The sequence below is a fragment of the Paroedura picta genome, chromosome 7, assembly GCF_049243985.1.
Source record: "Paroedura picta isolate Pp20150507F chromosome 7, Ppicta_v3.0, whole genome shotgun sequence".
NCBI classification, from domain to species: Eukaryota; Metazoa; Chordata; class Lepidosauria; order Squamata; family Gekkonidae; genus Paroedura; species Paroedura picta.
The window spans coordinates 5,330,864-5,355,411 of NC_135375.1; the positions used below are offsets into that span (position 1 = coordinate 5,330,864).

General features: G+C 58.1%; 1 protein-coding gene across 7 annotated transcripts in view; it reads left to right on the top strand.

The window, feature by feature from the left end:
- The window catches only part of LOC143842025 (phospholipid-transporting ATPase ID-like), a 48,846-nt gene extending 32,567 nt beyond the window's left edge, over nt 1–16,279 (top strand). For all 7 annotated transcript variants that reach the window (XM_077346639.1, XM_077346642.1, XM_077346643.1 and 4 more), the window contains 15 exons: nt 3,137–3,180; nt 5,758–5,923; nt 6,029–6,217; nt 6,678–6,793; nt 7,202–7,366; nt 8,017–8,128; nt 8,822–8,927; nt 11,077–11,230; nt 11,970–12,153; nt 12,390–12,613; nt 13,086–13,169; nt 13,394–13,639; nt 14,047–14,185; nt 14,472–14,602; nt 15,213–16,279. In XM_077346639.1, the coding sequence (XP_077202754.1) occupies nt 3,137–3,180; nt 5,758–5,923; nt 6,029–6,217; nt 6,678–6,793; nt 7,202–7,366; nt 8,017–8,128; nt 8,822–8,927; nt 11,077–11,230; nt 11,970–12,153; nt 12,390–12,613; nt 13,086–13,169; nt 13,394–13,639; nt 14,047–14,185; nt 14,472–14,602; nt 15,213–15,413 (2,261 nt within the window). In that variant the 3' untranslated portion in view covers nt 15,414–16,279. The remainder of the gene's footprint in view (nt 1–3,136; nt 3,181–5,757; nt 5,924–6,028; nt 6,218–6,677; nt 6,794–7,201; nt 7,367–8,016; nt 8,129–8,821; nt 8,928–11,076; nt 11,231–11,969; nt 12,154–12,389; nt 12,614–13,085; nt 13,170–13,393; nt 13,640–14,046; nt 14,186–14,471; nt 14,603–15,212) is intronic.
- The last annotated feature ends 8,269 nt before the right edge of the window (nt 16,280–24,548 follow it).

The window sequence follows — 24,548 nt, forward strand, 5'->3', positions numbered from 1 at the left end:
CTGTCAGTGCTTCCTGTACTTGCCATGCTTTTTCCTGTTCAACTTATGGATCCCTTCTTAGCACCACGTGTGTCTGGAGCACACATCTTTGGAAATGTTTTGAAAAGTTTTTCCATGGAAAAATTTATATCTTAGAGCGTTATTTTCTGGTTTAAAACTTTTCTAATTTCAGACGTAAATTCTTTTACAGGTGTTTCAATTATATGGTTTTGGAGGCTTGCATAATTTATAGAATCTGCTTTGTATAGAATCATAGAATCATAGAGTTGGAAGGGTCCTCCTGGTTCATCTAGTCCAACTCCCTGAGCTATGCAGGACACTCACAACCCTCTCGCTCATCCACTGTCACCTGTCACCCCCTTGAGCCTTCACAGAATCAGCCTCTCCGTTAGATGACTATCCAGCCTTTGTTTTAAAATGTCCAAAGATAGAGAACCCACCACCTCCCAAGGAAGCCTGTTCCACTGAGAAACCATTCTAACTCTCAGGAACTTCTTCCGGATGTTTAGACAACATTTCTTTTGCATTAATTTCATCCCATTGGTTCTGGTCCGCCCCCCCCCCCCAGCCATGGGGGCAAGAGAGAACAACTCTGCTCCATCCTCTACATGGCACCCTTTTAAATACTTGAAGATGGTTGTCAGATCCCCTCTCAATCGACTACCTAAATGGAGAACTTTACATTTGTCCCTATTGAATTTCATTTTATTCAGTTTAGATCACTTCTCGAGCCTATCAAGATCATCCTGTATTCTGATTCTGTCTTCTTTTTAATCTCTTTATTTTTATTACAGTACTAGACCAGTAATCAAATTACAAAGTACATAAAAACATCTGGCATTTACAAAGTATATAAAAGAATAATTTATAATTAAAATAGTATAAAATTTGAAAACTTTCCAGCTATAAGAATCAACATTCTAATTTTAAAACTCACAGGCATTCTCTCAAGCAATTGAGACTATCACTACCTAAGTTGCTCCGAATCCACCCAGCTCTTCCTTGTTTTGATTGCTCTCCAAGCAAATCTGGCCACAACAGAAGTTATTTCTGTGCTTTTGTCTGAGACAACATGTCTTTGATCGCCTCTGAGTTGGAGTTATTCTGTAGGGATGGTATAAGTTCTCTCCTGAATTGATCATGTAGCCTACATTGGAGTAATACATGTTCAGATTGTACGCCATGACTTCTTCGGGATTATGACTTCAGTTGTGTTTGTGACCCCTCCCAGTTTAGTATTGTCTGCAAATTTAATAAGTATCCCCTCTAATCCCTCATCCAAATCATTTATAAATATGTTGAACAACACAGGCCCCAGGACAGATCCTTGGGCTACTCCACTTGTCACTCTTTTCCAAGAAGATGCTGAACCATTAACAAGTACCCTCTGGGTACGATTTGTCAACCAGTTATTGATCCACCTGACAGAATTAGGATCCATACCACATTTTACCAAATTGTATAGATTCTTGAAGAATTTTCTTGTCTGTATATACAATCTGTTGACCTTTTCTTATTCCAGATATTCTTATTTTTTCCTTCTCTCTTAAACAGTCTGCCAGATATCTACCAGGTTTGTTTGCATTTTCAAAATATCTTTGTTTTGTAAATATTTTTTTACATCTCTTCCTCTTCTATTCGGACAAAAAGTTTTCTTAATTTGCTCATCTCCTTCAATCCTCTTTTTGCTTGCCATTAGTATGTGCTCTCCTTTTGCTTTTTAAAATTGATCTGTTAAACTATTAATTCCTTTTTAATTTTCCTATTAATATTCCTCGAATGTAGAACTGGCTTCCCAACCTGTCATTGCAGTAACATTATCTGTACTGTTAATAGAAAAATTCCATTGTCTGGTTTACATTTCTGGACATCTCCTTGCAACATTATTGGGTTGTTTATTCTCTGATTCCTTTCTTCCTTGTTCTCTCCTTTCAGTGACATTTTGTGGGTTCTGATCTGCCCTCGTTCTTGGTAAGATCTGTCCTCCTGACCTTTGAAGAGCTTGTCAGTTTTTGCGTATGATTGGTGTCTGTCTGAAAAGAAAGCGGAATCCCTTTCATTTAGGCCGTCTCCCAAGGTGGGACTCAGACTTACCCCTGTCAGGATGCAGCAGAGGAGGCATCATGTGCGTGGAGAGTGAAGGGAGGGAGGGTCACACCTGCTGAGCCCCCCCCCCCCGACAGCCATGGGTTCAGCATGGTCTATGCTGATGTGTTTTGCTGACTGCAAGCAGAATTGTTGTTGTTGTTGTTGTTGTTGTCATTATTATTATTGAATTTATTGCCCGCTGCTCCCCAGAGGCTTGCAGTGGGTTACAACGTCTGTTAAAAACCCAGTAAAAAAACCCTTAACAATTAAAAGATTTCTGCATAAAACCATAGATCCATAAATCCCGATCACATAATTCCTGCCCCACTGCACGTATCCTGGGAGCGTCCCGTTACTCTCTGGGGGCCCCAGGCTTCTGCAGTCTCAATGCAGGGGAGATGGGATGCCTCACTTTGTGCGATCCACCTGGAGTCCCAGGAGAAAGGGGAACTAGAAGCAGCATAAATGAAACAAGAGTAAATACGTTCTGCAGAGAACCCATGGACTGCTCCAGCAGGAGCAGCCAAGCTTCAGGGCCCAGCAGCCCATCCCTGTGGCCAGCAGCCTGCCTGGGGGCCTCCCAGTCCCTGCGGAAAGCCCTGCCAAGTGTACAGGCAGCGGAGGCCGGAGCCAGGAAGGGAGGAGTACCTTCACAACCTGGCCGTGGGCCCGAATCCCAGCTGTGCAGGGACAGGAGGACTGCAGAACAGCAGTGTGGGTGGGAAAGCAGCAGGCTCCCGGCAGTGGAGGCCCGGGCCTCTGGTCACCCGTGGCCCCACACGCTGGGCTCTGCTCTGGGTACAGGCCCACCCCCTGCCCCATGCATCGCTTGTACCTGCTGCATCGTCAGCCACATGCAGCTGCTGCATGACCCCCTCCCCTTCTTTGGCTGGTGCAAAAGGGGCTAACCGTGGCCATGTTCTGTGACCACCCCAAGTGGTTATGAGCTCCGGGGTGCCATGACAGCCGCACCTTCCCTCTGTTCAGCCAGCCAAGGGGGCTGGCGGGCTTTGTGCTCTCTACAGCTGTGTGTATTTCTGACCCGCAGGGGATGTCTACGATGCGGAGGGCCAGCGGGTAGAGGTGACAGAGGTAAGTGCTCCTTCACGGCATGAGTGTCATATGGCCACAGGGAAGGCGCATGTTGTCAGCTGGGGTCTCTGGCCAGGCCTTCTCTGTCCCACAGGGAGGCACACAGGTCGGCCAGGACTTCAGTGAGCCCCATTTTGCAAGCAGCCTCCCCCCAGAAGTGTTTGGGGAGAAGGACTTCAGGAATTAAAAACATATATCCAGCCCATGGGCTATTGCAAAGCAGCATGTACAGGAGATCTATTTTCAGGTGCACAATACAAAGGGTTTTCCTCCCCCACCCCCACCCCCACCCCCACCCCCTTCTGGCTTTGGCCGGACACGGCTGTCCCTCAGCACTGTGGTCCCACCCCCTCACTGGGTCAGACTTTCTCCCCCCTCAGACAACACTCCACTCACGGCAGTGCAGGCCCTAGGAAGAGAACGCACCCCTGGCATTGGGGGCAGCCTCTGGAAGGTCGTTTTCATTCAGTTTTTCACTTTCTGTTATAAGTTGTTAACAGTTTGATTAATTACAATGATATAGGCTAGATATCAGGAAAAAAAATTTCACAGAGTAGTTCAGCAGTGGAAGAAGAAGAAGAGTTGGTTCTTGTATGCCGCTTTTCTCTACCCAAAGGAGGCTGTGAGGGGGGGAGGCTGAGAGAGCCCTGAGATTACTGAGTAAGAAGAAGAGCTGGTTCTTAGATGCCGCTTTTCCCTACCCGAAGGAGGCTCAAAGTGGCTTACATTCACCTTCCCTTTCCTCTCCCCACCACAGACACCCTGTGAGGGAGGGAGGCTGAGAGAGCCCTGAGATTACTGAAGAAGAAGAAGAGTTGGTTCTTATATGCCGCTTTTCCCTACCCGAAGGAGTCTCAAAGTGGCTTACATTCGCCTTCCCTTTCCTCTCCCCACCACAGACACCCTGTGAGGGAGGGAGGCTGAGAGAGCCCTGAGATTACTGAAGAAGAAGAAGAGTTGGTTCTTATATGCCGCTTTTCCCTACCCGAAGGAGGCTCAAAGTGGCTTACATTCGCCTTCCCTTTCCTCTCCCCACCACAGACACCCTGTGAGGGAGAGAGGCTGAGAGAGCCCTGAGATTACTGAAGAAGAAGAAGAGTTGGTTCTTATATGCCGCTTTTCCCTACCCGAAGGAGGCTCAAAGCGGCTTCCAGTCGCCTTCCCTTTCCTCTCCCCACAACAGACACCCTGTGAGGGAGGGAGGCTGAGAGAGCCCTGAGATTACTGAAGAAGAAGAAGAGTTGGTTCTTATATGCCGCTTTTCCCTACCCGAAGGAGGCTCAAAGTGGCTTACATTCGCCTTCCCTTTCCTCTCCCCACCACAGACACCCTGTGAGGGAGGGAGGCTGAGAGAGTTCTGAGATTACTGAAGAAGAAGAAGACTTGGTTCTTATATGCCGCTTTTCCCTACCCGAAGGAGGCTCAAAGTGGCTTACATTCACCTTCCCTTTCCTCTCCCCACCACAGACACCCTGTGAGGGAGGTGAGGCTGAGAGAGCCCTGAGATTACTGAAGAAGAAGAAGAGTTGGTTCTTATATGCCGCTTTTCCCTACCCGAAGGAGTCTCAAAGTGGCTTACATTCGCCTTCCCTTTCCTCTCCCCACCACAGACACCCTGTGAGGGAGGGAGGCTGAGAGAGCCCTGAGATTACTGAAGAAGAAGAAGAGTTGGTTCTTATATGCCGCTTTTCCCTACCCGAAGGAGGCTCAAAGTGGCTTACATTCGCCTTCCCTTTCCTCTCCCCACCACAGACACCCTGTGAGGGAGGGAGGCTGAGAGAGCCCTGAGATTACTGAAGAAGAAGAAGAGTTGGTTCTTATATGCCACTTTTCCCTACCCGAAGGAGGCTCAAAGTGGCTTACATTCGCCTTCCCTTTCCTCTCCCCACCACAGACACCCTGTGAGGGAGGGAGGCTGAGAGAGTTCTGAGATTACTGAAGAAGAAGAAGAGTTGGTTCTTAGATGCCACTTTTCTCTACCCGGAGGAGCCTCAAAGCGGCTTCCAATCGCCTTCCCATTCCTCTCCCCACAACAGACTCCCTGTGAGGTGGGTGAGGCTGAGAGAGCCCTGAGATTACTAAAGAAGAAGAAGAGTTGGTTCTTATATGCTGCTTTTCCCTACCCGAAGGAGGCTCAAAGCGGCTTACAATCCCCTTCTTCTCTTTCCTCTCCCCACAACAGACACCCTGTGAGGTGGGTGAGGCTGAGAGAGCCCTGATATCACTGCTCGGTCAGAACAGGTTTACCAGTGCTGTGGCGAGCCCAGGGTCACCCAGCTGGCTGCATGTGGGGGAGCGCAGAATCGAAGTCCGCACTCCTAACCACTACCCCAAACATTTATACAAACGTGCAACAAATGAAGGTCCTTAGTGTCACCAGTTGGGTTTTTATGGTCCCAATTCCAGTAACCCCCCTCCCCTTTTTGTTTTTTGTTTTGTGTCTTGGGAGAAGCCTTCCCCTGTGAACGTGACCAGAGGAGGGGGTTTGGACTTGTAAAAAGGGGGAAGGGAGGGTGCCTGCAGGCCACCCAGACCAAGGCCGGCAGACCCAGTGGTGCTGATTTTTCGTTCTTGCAGTCTACCAAAAAAGTAGATTTCTCCTACAACCGGCTGACTGACAGCAAGTTTTCCTTCTACGATTCAAGCCTGGTTGAGTCAGTGAAGAGGGAGGATCCCCCCACGCACAGGTTCTTCCGACTGCTCTCCCTGTGCCACACGGTGATGCCGGAGGAGAAGGAGGAAGGTGAGTGGCGGGCGGCCTTTAGGTGTGCCGGGGAGGCCAGGGCCAGGGCCAGGGCCAGGGCCTTCCACCCGGGGCTGACCTGGCCTCTCCCCCACTGTCCGGCAGGAACACTCGTGTACCAGGCCCAGTCGCCGGACGAAGGGGCCCTCGTGACCGCTGCCCGCAACTTTGGCTTTGTGTTCTGGGCCCGCACCCCGGAGACCATCACTGTGGTGGAAATGGGAGAGACGGTGGTCTACCAGCTGGTCGCCATTTTGGATTTCGACAATGTGCGCAAGAGGATGTCTGTCATCGGTAGGCTCAGTCCCACAGCCCCCTCCTCCCACAGCTGGGCCAGCCCAGGCGCCCCAGCTTCCCGCCTGCCTGAAGCAGAAATGACCGGTCTTGGGCAGAGAAACAGGCCCGGGTGGGTGGGGTGGGGTGGGGGGTCCTTGTTGCTTCCCTTGACAGCCCCCTCCAGAGAGCCCAAGGGCAGGAGGGGAAGGTGATGGAGGGAGAGTCAGGGCTGCCTGTGGCCCTCCGGGGTGGCACCAGCAGGGAAGGAAGGCCCCGAGATGGGCAAACGGAGAAGAGAGAGAGAGAGAGAGAGAGAGAGAGAGAGAGAGAGAGAGAGAGAGAGAGAGAGAGAGAGAGAGAGAGAGGGAGCAGAACTGCAGACTGGAGGGAACAGACAGGAGTCCCGCTGCCAAGCGCCAAGTGATGCCCGCTGGGGCACTCTCCTCCTCCTCCTGTGCCCTGCTTCTCTCTTCGCCAGTGCGGAGCCCGAAGGGGAAGCTGACCCTGTACTGCAAGGGGGCCGACACCATCGTGTATGAGCGCCTGCATCCTTCCTGCGGACCCCTCAAGGAAAAGACCACAGAACACCTGGAAGTGAGTGGGGCCTCCCATGAGTCTGCCAGGAAGATCGCAGATCCCCTCCCCCCGCCCCCGGAACAGCCCTGGGGTGCTGCTCATGGCCCTTTGAATGTGAACCAGGTCCCCACGCACCTGGAACAGGCGTCCCCCCCCCCCTCCGAGGTCTGATCCAAAGTGCTCCTGGGCGATCTTGCCGTGTCTAAAAGTGGCCCCTATGAACACTGGGCTCCTTATTGGGGGGGGGGAGAAGGGGACGTGTTTGGTGAGACTTCCTAGTGGAGGCCGAGACCCCCCCTGGGGAGGGCAGGGTGCAGCGGGGCCATGGATTCCCCTTCCAAGGCTGCTGTGGTTTGGAGATCTGCCGCTGTTCCCGATCCGGAGGCCGGCAACCCCCCCTCCTCTCTCTCCTGGGGGCCTCCACAGGAGTTTGCTGGGGAAGGCCTGCGGACGCTGGTTGTGGCCTACAGAGAGCTGGAGGAGGCCACCTTTGCGGACTGGCAGCAGAGGCACCACGAGGCCAGCACAGCCCTGGCCGGGCGGGAGGAGAAGCTGGCCCACCTGTACGAAGAGATCGAGGTGAACCTGATGGTAGGTGCGGGGGGCCAAGGCAGAGTGGGCCCCTCTCCAGAAAGGGAGCGATGCTCTGGGGCCCAGGGCTGGTGGCCACTGGGGCTGCTTCCTGGCAAGCCCTGCCTTTCTCCAGCGGGGACCCAAACAACCTTACATTGCTCTCACAACACCCCTGCGAGGGAAGCTCAGCTGCAAGTACGTGGCTGGTAAAAAGTTCACCAGCAAGCTCCCGTGGCAGGGTGCCATTGGAACCTGGGCCTCCCCGTCCCGTTCCAGCAATCTGACCACCAGACCACCCTGGCCCTCCTCTCTTCTGCACCTCTGAACGTCCTCCTGCCCCTGCGTGTCTTCCAGATCACCCTGCGGCCCCCTGGTGAGATGCCAGCCTCCAGAAAGCCCCTTCCTGCGTTTGGCTGGCTAGTGGCCCTCCCTTTCCTGCCATTCTTTGGGTCCATTTCCTCCTCTTCTGGATCTTCTGCCTCTTTCCTGTTCCTTACCTTCATTGCCACTGCACTTATAAGGGAGTGACATTGGTATTGGGGTCCATGCCCTTAAGAATCTGTGCAGAGGGACACAAACCATTTTGCCCCCCCGCCCCCCTGCATCCAGTCCTGACCCTCCCAGAGGGCAGCCCGGCAGAGCTAACGGAGCCCCTCCCCCCTCCGCAGTTGCTGGGGGCCACAGCCATTGAGGACAAGCTGCAGGACGGGGTCCCCCAGACGATTGAGACCCTCGGCAAAGCTCAGATCAAGATCTGGGTGCTGACTGGGGACAAGCAAGGTAGGTGCAGAGGGACCCGCCAGCTGCCCGGGGAGGCTGGGCTACAAGCAAGAACAGAGGGCTGGAAGGCCCCTCTCGTGTGCCCTGTTGGGTGACCTGACAAAACCCCCAGCTCAGTGCGTGCGTGAGAGAGGGGGGGGGGGAAGGCAGGAAGAGCCCAGCGGGACTCCTGAGTCTTCATTGGCCAAAGGTCACTTTGGGAGATACAGGAAGGCAACACCAGAAAATGGGGAGGGGTGTGTGTGTGGCACATAGAATAATAGAATCCTAGAGTTGGAAGGGGCCATAAGGGCCATCTAGTCCAACCCCCTGCTCAACGCAGGATCAGCCCTAAGCATCCTAAAGCATCCAAGAAAAGTGTGTATGCCCCATGGCTGTGCTTTCTGGCCTCCCCCAGAGAGGTTCCTTTCTGGAGGCGTCCTACGCGTGGCTTCCTGTCTTCCCCACTGCTTGTGGTGGGACTTTGCATTCAGGCCCCTTACTGGAGCCAGGCTGCCTCTCTGGGGAGGCCCCTGAACCCGAGCTTGTGCTTGACTTCCGGGAGTCCGGCTGGTCTAATCCCCAGCAACCACAGGGCTCAGGCTGCGTGGAAGGCCTCATCTTCCTGGTTCTACACGGGGCTGGGGGGTCTGTTTTGCCCCAAACGGGGAGCTCCCCGACCCCCCCCCAACTGTGCTCTGCTTTGCTTGGAAGAGACTGCAGTCAATATTGGCTACTCCTGCAACATGCTTTGCGACGCCATGGAAGATATCTTCATCATCCAGGGCCACAGCTCCAAAGAAGTACAGCAGGAACTCAGGTGAACACAGGGGGGAGGGGAGCAGGGGGAAGGGCCAGGGGCACCCCCTAAGGGAGGGAGAAAGGGGGAGCCCAACCAGGCAAGCCAGTCCTGCTTCCAAACCACAAGAATGGAAGCCTTGCTGGGTCAGGCCAGGGAGGGTCCCTCCAGTCTAGCCTCCTGTCTCACCCAGGGGCCAGCCAGTTCCTCTGCAGGGCCAGCCACAGGGCAGAGAGGCCGAGGCCTTCCCCTGAGAAGACCCTCAGAAGAGCCCTGCTGGGTCAGGCCAGGGAGGGTCCCTCCAGTCCAGCCTCCCGTCTCACCCAGGGGCCAGCCAGTTCCTCTGCAGGGCCAGCAGCAGGGCAGAGAGGCCGAGGCCTTCCCTTGAGAAGACCCTCAGAAGAGCCCTGCTGGGTCAGGCCAGGGAGGGCCCCTCCAGTCCAGCCTCCCGTCTCACCCAGGGGCCAGCCAGTTCCTCTGCAGGGCCAGCCACAGGGCAGAGAGGCCGAGGCCTTCCCCTGAGAAGACCCTCAGAAGAGCCCTGCTGGGTCAGGCCAGGGAGGGTCCCTCCAGTCCAGCCTCCCGTCTCACCCAGGGGCCAGCCAGTTCCTCTGCAGGGCCAGCCACAGGGCAGGGAGGCCGAGGCCTTCCCCTGAGAAGACCCTCAGAAGAGCCCTGCTGGGTCAGGCCAGGGAGGGTCCCTCCAGTCCAGCCTCCCGTCTCACCCAGGGGCCAGCCAGTTCCTCTGGAGGGCCAGCAGCAGGGCAGAGAGGCCGAGGCCTTCCCTTGAGAAGACCCTCAGAAGAGCCCTGCTGGGTCAGGCCAGGGAGGGCCCCTCCAGTCCAGCCTCCCGTCTCACCCAGGGGCCAGCCAGTTCCTCTGCAGGGCCAGCCACAGGGCAGAGAGGCCGAGGCCTTCCCCTGAGAAGACCCTCAGAAGAGCCCTGCTGGGTCAGGCCAGGAAGGGTCCCTCCAGTCCAGCCTCCCCTCTCCCCCAGGGGCCAGCCAGTTCCTCTGCAGGGCCAGCCACAGGGCAGAGAGGCCGAGGCCTTCCCCTGAGAAGACCCTCAGAAGAGCCCTGCTGGGTCAGGCCAGGGAGGGTCCCTCCAGTCCAGCCTCCTGTCCCACTGGGGCCAGCCAGTTCCTCCAGAGGACGAACAACGGGGGGCAGAGGCCAAAGTGTTAGACTCATGGAATCATACAGTTGGAAGGGGTCATACAGGCCGTCTAGTCTGGTATCTAGCCGATATTGTTCTCCACATAGTTTAAAGCTATTACTGTGGGTCCTGACCTCTGCTGCCCACAGGAACCTTTCCCTGCCCTCCCCAAAAGACAACCTTTCAGTTACTTCAAGAGAGCCCTCCTGACCCCTCTCAGCCTCATCTTCTCCAGGCTGGACATCCCCAAGTCCCTCAGCCTTTCCTCACAGGGCTTGGTCCCCAGGCACCCCCAGACCATCCTCACCGCTCTCCTGTGCCCGGTCTCCATTTTGTCCACGTCCTTTTCAAAGAGAACTGCACCCAGGACTCCAGGTGGGGTCTGACCAATGGGGTCTAGTGTGATTTTGAAGTGATACCTTTTTTACCGCTGCATCCCACTGTCTGGCCATATTTAGCTTCCAGTCCACAAGTACCCCAAGATCTCGTTCCCACCCACGGCTCCCCAGAAGTGTGTCTCCCGTCCAAAGTACAGCTTCTCATTGTTGTAGAACTTTGCACTTCTCCTCATTGAATTGCATCTTGTTCTCATCAGGCCACTTTTCCAGCATGTTCAGATTTTGTTGAACTCTCTCTTTGTCTGCTGGGGTTCCCCTGAGGTTGTCTCCAGGCACTGACGGGGGTGGGTCCCCGCAGCCCCTGTGGCCGGCAGCCCCGATAGACTGATGGTCCCTTCATGGAAGTGTCCCGTTCTCCGTCCCTTTCCTGCTGCAGCAAGCCGGGGTGACTCTTTGACTGAGCTGTCGGCTGCAACGGCACTGCCTTTCCCAGCCTGAGCATGTTCCGACCCGTTCATCCAGGGTGCAGGGCCCATTGGCCACCTGCTCTGGGGAGAGAAGCCCAGCATGGCACAAACTCGGCATTCCCTCACTTCTAAAGGCACGGAGGTGTTGGGGGAACTCCGAGGAGTCCCTGCAGCAGTCAGATCGTTGTTCTCTGTGGGCCTTCGTTCAGGAAAGCCAGGAAGAAAATGCAGCCCGACTCCTTCGTGGGCGAGGAGGACGATGGCGGCTCGGAGACGCAAGTCCAGGGAGCTGGGAAGTTGCAGGTGCTGCCAGAGGAGCAGCCCAACGGGGAGTATGGCATCGTGATCAACGGGCACAGCCTGGTACGGACGAAGCTCTGGGGTTGGCGTTGGAGGGCCAAGACAAGGGGCCCCTCCGAGGGCTCCATGGCCCCAGTTTTCTAAGGGGCTGACGGAACAGTGGTGGATTCAAGGGGTGGCCTGGGGCCCCAGACGTGTGGATGGTCCTTCCGCCGGCCCCACATTGATGCCGGCCCCACTGGAAGAGGCCAGGCCAGGCGGCGAGGGCCCCATCGCTGGGTGGTTTAGGGGGCTGCAGAGCGCCAACCTGGCCTCCTGCCAGAAAGCATTTGGCAGCAGAGCTGCCCCTGCAGGAACAGTGTTCTGGTGGCAAGCGGAGCCAGAGGCCGCCCCTCCGTCTGGCAGCTGAAGGGGGCACGAGGGTGTAGAGGGGGCTAGCTGCCCTCTGAGCTCCCTCTCATGCCATTTTCTCAGCTTGAGGTTGCCCACAGGAGCCCAGAGCCCCAGGCCAGCCCCCAACTGCCCATCCTACCGGGTGGGGCAGGGGAGCACTTAGGGCATTGGGGGAGAGAGAAACATGCCAGGCTCTGCCTGCATCCGCCCGTGTTGGGGGTGGCTGAGGCATGGGTTGGGGCCATGAGTGGGCTGGGGAACATGGCGGCAGCTCACAGCTCTTGGTGGTGCAGGACGCCTCCATGCCTCGCAGGGCAGCTTCGGGAGACCCCGAGGCCAGGCCAGAGAGCTCGGCTGCCTTCCCCTTCTGAGCACACCTGCTCCACGCCGGACTTGCCTCTCCCTGTAGGCTTACGCCCTGGAGGGAAACCACCAGCTGGAGCTGCTGAGGACAGCTTGCCTCTGCAAGACAGTTATCTGCTGCCGCGTGACACCCCTGCAGAAGGCCCAGGTGGTGGAGCTGGTAAAGAGGCACAAGCAGGCCGTGACCCTGGCCATCGGGGACGGGGCCAATGACGTCAGCATGATCAGGGGTGAGCCTGCAGCCCCTTCCCTTGCTTGGCCTCTGGTGCTGTAGAAGGGGCCCGGGTAGGTGGGACCTGCAGGGAGGGAGGCTTCCTCCTGGCTAGGAGCAAGGAGCACAGCGGCTGGTGCCTGGAGAAGGCCAGATTCTGGACACACGCAGCATGGGCCTTGCAGGCTGCTGGGCTCTGCCCAGGGCCCTGAAAGCACAGTTGGCGCCACTGTCCGCCTCCTGTCTCCCTCCCAGCGGCCCACATTGGCGTGGGCATCAGTGGCCAGGAGGGGATGCAGGCCGTGCTGTCGAGTGACTTCGCCTTTGCTCAGTTCCGCTACCTGCAGCGGCTGCTCTTGGTGCACGGACGATGGTCCTACATCCGGATGTGTAAGTTCCTGGCCTACTTCTTCTACAAGAACTTTGCCTTCACACTGGTCCATTTCTGGTACGGCTTCTTCTCCGGCTTCTCTGCCCAGGTAGGCACAACTGCTTCTTTGCTGGCTGCTCTGTGGATTGACCCAGGGCAGGCCTTCCCAGGCTGGCACCCTGGCATCCCACTCTCTTGGGCAGCCATGCCCAGGGCTTCCGGGGAGATCCCTCCCCTGCCCAGGTGCCAACACCAGAGAGCCAGAAGTTTCCCACCCCAGAGTTGGCAACCCCAAGGGAGGGCACATGAGAGCAGCTGCTGAATCTTGACTTGAGCCTGTTCTGGGGTGACTGGCAGGGCTCTCCCCTGAGGGCCCTGGTAGGAATGGCTGGGCTACTCCAGTCCCCAGAGCAGAACCCGGAAAGAGCCCGGTTCAATTCCCCTGTAGTCTGGCGTGCGACAGGCCCCACCACAATGGACAAAGAGAACCGTCTGGAAGGGGCTAGCGGGGGTGGGGTGGGGGTGTGCTTGCTCAGGCCTCCCGTCCCCCCCCCCTTCACTGGCCCCCACCTTCTTGGCAGACGGTCTATGACGAATGGTTCATCACCTTCTACAACCTGGTCTACACTGCCCTGCCCGTCCTGGGAATGAGCCTCTTTGACCAGGTGAGGGCTGCCATTCCCACCCGCGGTGTCTGTCCCTGGAGGGTGCCATTGGGGGGTAGCCGGGCACAGCCTGGCCCCTTCCGGAAGCTGAGCTGCCTGCCCCAGGGCAGACCCAGAGGGAGGGCACCTCCTGGGGCCGGGCTTTGGCTGCTGCCTGGGGGAGACGCCTCTTGGCCCGGGGCGGCCGCATCGCGTCCTGAGGGAGGGCGTCTCTCCGGTGCCAGGATGTGGACGACCGCTGGAGCCTGCAGTTCCCGCAGCTCTACACGCCCGGCCAGCAGAACCTCTACTTCAACCGGCTGGAGTTCGTCAAGTGCGTGCTCTACAGCCTCTACAGCTCCTTGGTGCTCTTCTTCGTCCCCTACGGGGCCATGACCAACGCTGTGCGGAGTGACGGAAAGGCCCTGGCCGACTACCAGTCCTTTGCACTCATGGCCCAAACCTGTCTGCTCATCGTGGTCTCGGTCCAGGTGAGCAGCCCCTGGCCAAGGTGGCAGTGTTGTTGCTGCGGGAAGCCTCCGCCCACACAGGGGCCCAGATTTCCCGGTGGGGGAGGGCTTCTCTGCCTTCCCAGGGGAATGGCTTGGGTGGAGGGGCTCCCTCTGGGTGCAACTCCCCTTGGCAGCCCAGCTGAGACTCTTGGGGTGAACACTCCCCACTCCGACATCTCTGTGCCCTCCGGGGCAGCTGGCAGGCAGCAGAGGAGAGCGGCAGCGTCCCTGGCAGGCAGGAGCAGCTTCTCTCCCCCAGTGACACTGGGCACAAGGGCCCCTTGGCCAGCCCCCGCCCTCAGGAGTCCGCAGAGCCCTGGGGAGGGAGGAGGGGAGGGGTGGCCCCTGTCCCTGTGGCTGTGGGACCCCCTTGCTTGTCCCTGCAGATGGGGCTGGACACAGCCTACTGGACGGCCATCAACCACCTCTTCATCTGGGGCAGCCTGGCTGTCTACTTCGTCATCACCTTCACCATGTACAGCGACGGCACCTACCTGATCTTCACCGCCTCCTTCCCTTTCATTGGTAAGCCCGGGAAGCAGCCAGACCACGGCCCAGCCACGGGGGCTGCCCTGCCCTGCCCTGCCCTGCCGGCCCCAGCCTGAGGCTCCCTATCTAGGGCAAAGGGGGAGCAAATGAATGTGCTGGGGGTGGTGGGGCAGGATGGGAGAGAAGGGTGGCCGGGGAGCAGCTGCAGAGGCTCAGAGGACCCCTCGGAGGCTGGCGTGGGGGGCAGGACCAGGGCCCCGGGGCCTTCTTCCGCATTCCTGGGGCCGCTTCCTGCCACCGACGTGCCCCTCCTCCTTGCCAGGCACGGCTCGGAACACCTTGAACCAGCCCAACGTGTGGCTGGCCATCTTCCTGTGCGTCACGCTCTGCGTCCTCCCCGTGGTCGGCTTCCGGTTCGTGAAGATGCAGCTCCGACCGACCGTCAGTGACCGGGTGAGCCTTGCCAGCCCCAGGAGACGGGGGCTGCCCACCCCTGGCAGCTGAGCGTGTCTTGGGCTGAGAGGTTTGGGGAGGGTGGGACATCGGTGGGCTAGAGTGCCACGGACTCCATCCGCCAGGGCAGGGGAAATGCTCTTGTCCCCCTGATGGCAGATGAGAGGGGGAAATTGGCCCCGGTGCAGCCTGCTGCCTGGGGGGGGGGGGGGAGCTGCCAGTCCAGGCCGGCTCCTGCTGCCTTCGTGGGAGGGATAAAGAGAGCTTTTCTCCATGGAGGAGCTCTTCAGTCTGGAGGAGACCGAGCAGAGAGACGGGGGGGGGGGGGGGTTGCTGGGGGGCTGGAGAGGAGGGCTGGCTCTTCTGGGTGGTGCTCTGCTGCCATCTAGTGCTTGCTTGTGGCCCTTGAGATCTCCCGTGCAGCAGCCCTGTGATACAGGCCGAAGCCAGGGTGGCTGACCAGCCCACGGCTCCCCAGGCCCTAGACACAACCCCAGAGCCCCCTCGGCTGTTCCTGCCCTGGTGCCTGGGAGACAGCTGTGCTGGCTTTGCTCGCCTGGCTGCTTCGGCCAGGGAGGGCCCCGGGCTGACCGCCCTTGTGCTTCTGCAGGTCTTGTCCAAGGTCCGAGAGCTGGAGAAGAGGCCCCCGGTGCCTCTGCCCAGGAGACGGCTGCAGCGCTCCATCTCCCGGCGCTCCGGCTATGCCTTTTCCCACCAGCATGGCTTTGGGGCACTCATCACCTCCGGGCGGAACATGCGGCCCAAGTCCCCCTTCGGCATCATGGGCTCCTTCTCGCCCAACAAGGACTAGGGGGTTGGAAGGCTGGCACGCCGAGAGCAGGAGCGGAGGAGCGGTTGGAGCAGAGCCACGCTGGCCCGGGAGGAGAGAGCGGGGCTTGTCCTTCAGTGCACACAGCAAGGACTCGCATCACCGAGGAACTCTCCCGGCGCCTGAGCAGGAAGGGGCATAACAGAGCCCGGACACCAATCCCCCAAAGGCACGCGCCTGTCTGCCTAGGACCTGCAGGCACTTCTGGCATCTCGCAGGCAAGTGGCCAGGTCAGGATCCACCCCTGCCTGTTTCAAGGTGTGGCGCACGGACTACTATGGAGGAGGAAGGGATCTGGACTATGCTAGGGCCTCTTGGGGCCAGGCTCTTTCCTCAAAGGCCCACTGAGGCCATCCGGGGGTCTGGGCCCCAGAGGGCCTGGGGGTGGCCTCCAGCAGCCCTGTGCTTGGCCTGGCGGGTTTGTGCTGCTTCCCCCAGACCTAGGATGGCCCTGTGGGGGCAGCTCCTGCCTTGGGGGTACCTGCGACGGAGGGGGTGGAACAGTCCAGTCCCCCTCCCGAATCCCCTCTACCCCTGTGGAGGAAGAGAGGGCTGGCAGTAGGCAGTGTGTGCCACTCAAGGGGCCTACCCCAAGCACCTTCTGGCCAGTGCCTGTGCCTGTGCCCTGCCACACCTGTGTTGTGTGGGCCGCTGCTTGGACCCAGCAGCAGGGGCCAGCTTCTGGAATGAGATGAAGCCTGGATCCCAGGCAGCACACTGACCCCCCCGGCCCAGGTGGCAACTCCAGCAAGGTGGAGGCCAGGTGGAACCCAGAGATGACCTGGGAGGTGTCTTGCAAGGGTGGGTCTCTTCTAGCACCATAATTTTAATAAACCCCATGAAAAAGGCGCTCTAGTGGGTGAGAGAGAAGGTTTTGGGGCTGGTGGGGGGGCGAGAACTGGGCCCTCGGCTTGCGAGGCGGGAGAGGCTTCCTTGTCCAGCAAAGAAGAAGGGGGCGGGGGTGACGTTGCTGGGGGGACTCTTCAAAACAATGGAAAGTTGCACAAATTGGCCACTGGATGAGGCGAGGATGCCAGCAGTCACAAGCTGGTGGCGTCTCTTTCTGTTAGCACACCCGTTCCCCCCGCCCCCCCCCTGCCCAGGTTTCTCCCCTCTGCTGCAGGTTTTGCACAGCAGCCCCATGAGGTGGGCGAGGCTGGAAGGGCTGAGGGGTGACAGGACCGGCTGCTTCTGTCTGGTGGGACGGGCTGCATGGTGGGGGCTCTCTGAACGGCCGACCCGTGCAACGTGCCCTGCATCTGAAGCCCACTGTGGTCTCCACAAACAGCTTGTGTTGTGGCATTTCTTGTGACCAAACTCCTGAACCCTGTGAGGCTAGGCTGACACTCACGCCCTGCTCCCCGGCTGGCCCAAGAGGACTCCCCAAAGCCCAGCGTGGCACCTCCTTGCCACGGAAGCCGAGGGGGAGGGAGGGCGGGCGGGCGGACGTGAGCGCTCACGTGGCCTGGTCCATTCTGTCCGGCTCTGTGGCACTTGGCCCGTGGCTCCCCAGGGCCAGCCGGCTGCTCTCTGGCTTCCCAGCCAGGGTGGATTTTGCCGCTCAGTTGTGTGGCCAGGTGTCTCTTTCCGCTTTGCGTGTTGCCTCCCAAGCCTCAGAGCCAGTTTCCCCACTAAAGCGTTTCTCTGATGGCTGCCTTGGTCTTTGATCTGGAGAGTATCTGCCAGGCCTCTGCTGCCAGTGGGTGGTGGTAGAAACGGTGCATGCATGGCTTTTTTTCGTTCGGGTTGAATGTTGGAGATTCCCCCATGTCCAGAAGCAGCAGCTGACCAAACACGTCCCCCCTAAGCAAAGAGCCTCTCCAGCTGGCTCAACAAGTCTCCCTCTTGGCCTGCCCAGCCCGGCCCAGGCTGGGTGGTTGTCTTCTTGAGAGCCCTTTGGCCCAGTCACCCCAAAGGCGGGCAGGCGGGCGGGCAGGCGGGTGGTCCTGAGGGGGTGGGCAAGGGAGCCCCTGTGGAAGAAGAGCTCATCCTCCCCCCACCCTTGGGGGACAGGGGCTGGGCTCGGCTGTCCTGCCTCACTGGGAGGAGGGCTTTGGGCCCTGCGTGGAAGGCGACCCTGGACGCTCAGGGGGTCCAGAGGTTTGTGGAAAGGGCAGCCATTTTGTGGCCCAGGCCCCACAGGAGCCTGCAGTGGCCCAGGCGGAGCTGAGAGACTTGGCCTGGAGCCCTCTCCACTGCAGCAGGGTCTTTTGGAGCCCACGGGCCCCTCTGGAATTCCACTGTGGCACACGCAGAGAGCCCAGCCTTGCCAGGGATGCTGTGGGAGACTACGTTGCTTGGAAGCATCTGGTGGTGGTGGTGCCATTCGGAAAGGCTCTGCCCACCTCCCAAAGCGCTTGGCCTACAGCCCGGGGGATGGTGCCCAGAGATGCAGACCCCTGCTTCAGCGAGGAGCCAGGGGGCTCTGGGGCTTCCTCTGGGCCACCTTTGCCTTCCCTGGCAGGGGTGGATTGAGGGCCACTGCTCCTACACAGCCAGAGCCAAGCCGCCAGGGGCTGCCCCCCCCCCCCCCGAGTGGCCTATGGAGATGGACTACAGAGACCAGCATGCATCGGGTCATGCACGGAGCCTGCTGGGCGCTGTAGTCCGCTTGGGTGCTCAGGCAGCCCAGAGGCCACCTCTGGCATGGCCTGCCCTGCAACGTTGTTGTGAGGCGTGGGGGAGCATGCGTGCTTGGGCAGGCAAAGGGCCAGCTGGTGAGGTTTGTGGGCGCAGGTGGAATCCTCCCCTCCTCTCTGGGGCCTCAATCCAGGAGGGCTGCACTGCCAGCTCTGCAGGCCCGTGGCAAGTGGGGGGGAGGGTTCAGCTGGGAGGGCAGGGTCCCTCTGCAGGTTCTCAGCCAATGCGGGTGGCTCTGCCACCCTTCTCCTGGGAGGGGCCCCAACAAAGCCACCCCCACCTTCCTCTTTTCCCTTCCACACTCACAGACACCCTGCAAGGTCAACCAAGCCTCTGGAAGGGGGAGGATGACGCTTGGTGCTTGGCCTGGGGCAGCATACCAGGGCGGCTCTGGATCCCTCTTCTGCTCTCCGAACCAGGCCTGGCAGGACGCATGCAATAGGGCTGCAGCACACACCCACCCACCCCGACACCCACTTCCTTTGCACCCCCTGCCCCCATCAAGACTACTCACAGTTCAAGAGGGGGAGGACGGTCCCCAGAGATGTGGAGAGGCCCAGGTCTCCCAGCCCTTGCCTTCTGGTGCCTCTTCTCCTTGGGTGGGGTGGGGTGGAGAGGGAAGTCCCATCCCATCTGTCCTTGCAGCCCGACCTGCCTGCCACTCGTACAAGCCAGTTGCTGTCTCTTCTAATGTGGGGCTGGTTAGGGGGAGAGTTCCATAGAATCACAGAATCAAAGGGTTGGAAGGGGCCATAGAGGCCATCTAGTCCAACCCCCCGATCAACGCAGGATCAGCCCAGAGCATCCTAAAGCATCCAAGAAAAGTGTGTATCCAGCCTTTGCTTGAAGACTGCCAGTGAGGGGGGAGCTCACCAACTCCTTAGGCAGCCTATTCCACAGTTCCCCCTCTGTTCATGCTGGATTTAGATGACAAGAGGCCCTAGGCCAGTGGTCCTCAACCCCCGGACCGGGACCGGTCTGTGGATCAGTTGGTACCGGGCTGCGGCTCCTCCTCGTCCTCCTCCCCGATGCTGCCTCGGGGGCTGCCCTGCCGCTCTGCCACCAGCTCACCTTTGATGCTCTCCAGCGGCCGCCATGGCTGGGGCTCCCCCTCGGCGTGGCACTACGCAGCTGCTGCTGGCAGCGCCCCCCAGCAGTCGGCGGGAAAGCAAGTGGAGCAGGGACTCAGGTGGCAGTGGTGATGTCCCTCGGCAAAAGACTACCCCCCCCAGACCTCAGTAAAATTGTCAAGCGTTGACCGATCCCTGGTGATAGAAAGGTTGGAGACCACTGCCCTAGGCAGTGCCCTTTTGTGAGATCCCCCCCCCAATCTCTGCCCACCCTCATGACTAAAGGAAGATGGGAGAGTCAAGAGTGTTGTGGCAGAACGGGCTGCCTGCCCAGGTGATACCATCCTGTGGGCCCTGTCCCAGCCTTCCGCCTCTTCCCTGGATGGGGCCTATTTCTCTGACAGAGAGCTGGGCAGCAAGAAGGAGAAAGAGCCAGCTCAGGAGTTACTGGTGAGTGTTGCTTTCTTCCTTACAGTGTGCAAGGGTATAGGTCGGAGGACAGTGGGGGGATGCTTGTGTCCCCCCCCCACCCCCATTCTTTGCCTGGGTAGTGGGGTATTAGCTGATTTGCATGAGGTGACAATTTTGCCTGAGGCTGACAACTAGCTCCACTCTGCAGGATGGGCCTATGTGCTATAAAAGGCTCACCAGAGGCGCCAGCTTTTGATGTGCCCCAAGGACTCTTGGCTTGTGGATAAAGCCAGGGGACTCTGTAAGACTCGGTAGGTGTTCCAGAGATTGCAGAAGGGGCCTCTTTGTTCCCGCAATGGATCGAAGCAGCGTAGCTGGTGGTGGACCTGAGGCTATGACTTGCACTGTGGCATGTCTGTATTTTTACATTAGGGTAGCTTTAAATGCGCACGCACCAAGGGCAAGGTAGGAGTGCTCCTGGAGGAGAAGGTACAGAAGCTGGAAGAACACCTGTCTACACTTTTTTCTACAAAGGAGGGTGAAGAGTCCTTGGAAGGAACTCATGGAACACTTTTTGGAGGGCAACTGGGAGAGGCGGAAAAGGTGTCTCACCAGGTAAAGGAGAACCCAGTGCAAGAGGACAGCGGATGGAAGTACATTACCCAGAAGTATTGAGGACATGCTCCGCCCCTCTGACATATAGAATAATAGAGTTGGAAGGGACCTCCTGGGTCATCTAGTCCAACCCCCTGCACTTTGCAGGACACTCACAACCCTATTGCTCATCCACTGTCACCTGCCACACTCAGAAATAGTTTCCAGGATCTGCCTGTAGATAGTGTCTCTGGACCACAGGAACAAGGACTATTTCCCTGACTCCCCTGAAGCTCTGAAAGTGTTTCACAGGCCCCTGTGGATGAGAGCAGCTGTCCCCAACCCCCAGTCCACGGACTGGTACCGGTCCGTAGATCAGTCGTTACTGGGCCGCGATTCCTCCTCGTCCTCCTCCCTGGCTCACCTTTGGTGCTCTCCAGTGGCCGCCATGTCTGGTTCGATGATGCTAACTGTAGATGGGAACGCTACAGGTTTAAAGAGAACGGCACCTATGCAGGGGACTGTGAACTTACAAGAAAGTTCACAAACTAAAACTCTGGGGTATTTGTATGAAGGATTACTAAGTCTCTACACTAATGCACGGAGTATAGGAAACAAGCAGGAAGAACTAGAAGTCCTAATAAAGGAAGGACACTATGATCTAACAGGCATTACAGAAACCTGGTGGGATATCTCTCACCACTGGAATAATAGGATTGAGGGATAGAATGAAGAAAGGGGGAGGAGTAGCCCTATATGTTAAGAATATATATACTTGTGAGGAAATACATGTGGCTGAGCCGGGGAGTTCAGCTGAGGGTCTGGATAAAATTAAAAGGAGTAGGAAATAATAGTGGTATTATGGTGGGGGTCTGCTATAGACCACCAGGCCAGGCAGAGGACTGGACTTGGATTAGACCAGATTACAAAGTTATCAGAGAGATGGGACCTGATGGTCATGGGAGACATCAATTACCCAGATATCTGTTGGAAGACAAGCTCTGCTAAAAAACGAAAAGTCCAATAAATTATTTGGGAGGTGGTGGGTTCTCCATCTTTGAAAATTTTTAAACAGAGGCTGGATAGCCATCTGACGGAGAGGCTGATTCTGTGAAGGTTCAAGGGGGTGGCAGGTGACAGTGGATGAGCAATTGGGATGTGAATGTCCTGCATAGTGCAGGGGGTTGGACTAAATGACCCAGGAGGTCCCTTCCAACTCTATTATTCTATTCTATGAGTAGGGAAACTGGGAGGAGCCTAAAGAAACCAGGGTGGCTCCATAAGCAGCTTTCAAAAGAACTGAGTAATAAAAAATGCATTATTTATTTATATTTATATACCACCCTCTCTGAAGGCTCAGAGCAGTTTACATATTGTTGTTGTTCTGTGTCACCCCCTTCTTCTTCTGCCCTTGATCGCTCCCAGCATTAGGCTCTTCTCCAGGGAGTCCTTCCTTCTCATGAGGTGGCCAAAGTATTTGAGTTTCATCTTCAGGATCTGGCCTTCTAAGGAGCAGGCAGGGCTGATCTCCTCTAGGACTGACCGGTTTGTTCGCCTTGCAGTCCAAGGGACTCGCAAGAGTCTTCTCCAGCACCAGAGTTCAAAAGCCTCAATTCTTTGACGCTCGGCCTTCCTTATGGTCCAACTTTCGCAGCCATACATTGCAACTGGGAAGACCATAGCCTTGACTAAACGCACTTTTGTTGGCAGGGTGATGTCTCTGCTTTTTAGGATGCTGTCTAGATTTGCCATAGCTTTCCTCCCCAGGAGCAAGCGTCTTGCTAGATCCCATGATCTAGCAAGACACTAACTTTCTCAAAAAAAGAGATAAGGTTAGTCTGATAAGACTTGTTCTTGAGGAAGCAATGCTGACTCTTAGTAATTACAGCCATCTGCATGGGGGCGGGGGGGGGGGAGCAGGAGAGCCGGCTCTTTCCGTAGTCTTGCCCCCTCGCCTGTGCCACTGTGCTTCTCTGCAGCACTGAGCCTTGCCAAGCAGGTAGAGCCCTGCTCAAATAAACACGATAGAACCAGATTAGTCCCCAGAGCTGCTGAGGGAGGATGCCAATTGGTGGGGAAGGAGGCAGGAAGCTCTGTGTGCAAAGGCCATCTTGTTCAGCAGGGACAGCGGCAAAGTCTTCTGGGTGGAGGGCATCCCTCCCAGACACACCATCCTCACTTTGAGGTCATTCTCTGCCCGAGACCGCACAGAGGAAGCTTGCCGGACAGATCCTAATTGAGTTGAGCTGAGATCTGACATTTGGTCAAATAGAGCTGCGGTCAGATCTTGTGATCTTCACTGGATCACCAAACACAGAACAGTTTCATTTGCTGCATTCAGGAACACATAATTTGGACTAGATCTTGTCACTGCGATCATGGGGCTCTGTCAAAAGCACCTCCTGGGAGGGCCGTTTTCAATTTTCCGGGTCTCATGCGAGGGGCCTGGATCCCTGTTGTGGGCAGAGACTGGTGCTGTGCCCACGGAGGCCCTCAGGGAGCACTGCCATGCCCGTCCAGCTCTGCAATATGCCTGCCTCCTGGAGTTGGGAACCAGAGGGGCCTCTCCAAGTGCACCCTCTGACCCAGACAGGCAGGAATGCCTGTGGAATACCGAGCGGATGCACAGCCGGTGCCGCATGCCGCCCTGGAAATGTCCCTACATTTTTAATTGAGAACTTCTCTCCATGGCTAGGCTTTATTAGGCTATTTCTGGCAGTGGCCCTGGGCAGCTCCCCGAGATTAGGAGGCAAAGGGAGGCCCTCCATCCCGGCAACGGTGCTTGGCCAGTTCCGCGGCATTCCTGCCCTGAGAATCCTGCTGTGCGAGGAGCAGCCTGGTGGTCCCAGCTATGGCAAGCCTCTGGCTAAGCCCAGCATGGCACAGCTTTCCTGGCAGGGGCAGGGGAGGGAAGCCCCCCTGGGGCAGCCCCAAGGGCAGGAGCCAGCAGGAGCACTGCATGTCGTGAGGGCAAAGACTGGGCTCTGGCTGGGGACACGGGGGCTGCTGCTGCCGCATGGCAGAGGCCTCCCCCCCGGGGGCAACTTCCCCTGGGCCTCAGCTGGAGAAGAGCTCTGGCAAGGGGCAGGGACCCAGCTGGTGCCAGGCCTGCCCAAAGCCCAGGGCACAGCCGGCTGAACTAGCCATGATAGGCAAATGGCCAAATTAGGGTTTTGTCCTGCCCCAAAGAGTCACACTGATAGAGAGAGAAAAAACTTCTTAATATTTTTCCTGCATTAGAAATATAGACACGGGAGTTCCCAATTCTGCACAGAGAACGATAGGATTACATCGTGTTACATGCTCTGTTCCTGGAGGCAGGGAGAGAGGAGGCCCCTTGCAGGATGAGCCAACAGCCTGGGTCGCTACCTCTCCACTCCTGCAGCCCATACGCCAGCCTTCCGGGAACTGCTGGCAGGTCCAAAAAGCTGCCTGCATGCCCCCCCTGCCCCCAACCTCCAGCTGTTTACATCAACCCTGGTGGCAAGCTCGCCTTCCCTTTCGCTAGCCTTGACGAGGGCTCTCTCAGCCATAAGATAGACTTCGGACTTGTGGGAGAGCTTATCAAAGACGACCTTGCAGAGAGGAGCAGGCCCAGTCAGAGGCCAAGAGTGAACCAGGCCAGGCCGTAGAAGGATAGCCAATCCTTAACCCATCCGAAGGTGGCAAGCCTTCTCCCCGCCCCCCCCCCCCCCAAGCTCCGGGCCTTGTGGCCATGCATGAAAAAGGGGCAGGGGGGATTGGGGGAGCCTGATAGCCACCTCCCGGACACCCCCCACTCCAGGGGAAGCCTGCTGGAGGAAGGGGAGGCGTTGCATGAGCGGCGGCTAAGAGGAATAGTCACACACACAAAGGCGAGTGTGCTTGTGAGTTGCTCAGCTCGCCGGCCACGCACACTTTCTGCTCCCACAACCACCCTGTGAGGTGGGACGTTTCTCGCTCGCTCGCCGCTTTTGGAGGGGCGCTCGAAGCCAGCTGGAGTTGGGGAGGTCCTGCTGGCTTCTGCGGCGCCCTCCCCGCCCTGGAGCCGCTCTGCCGCCGGGGCAGGGGCGTCTAAATCGGGCCGGCGCGGCGGGCTATTTCGATGCCGCTCGGCGCGTGTTCCGCATACCGGCCGCGCCCAGCCCGCCGCCGTGTCTAGGGCGCCCAGCTGCCGCCCGCCCGCCCGCCCGCCCGCCTTGCAGAGCAGGCCGCCCCTGCTGGCTTTGTCTGCCGGCGCGCCGCCGCGGCGGGCCCGTGCTGGGCGCGCCCCCGTCGCCAGCCTTCTCCGGCCTCTCGTGGCCGGGCCGCGGCCGGGTCAGAGCGCGCGGGGTTTGCAGGCGGCTCCGCCAGGGCCGGCCACGGGGGTTGGCGCTCGCGCCGCCGCTCCGCCTCCCGCCCCGCCGCCGCCGCCGCCGCTGCC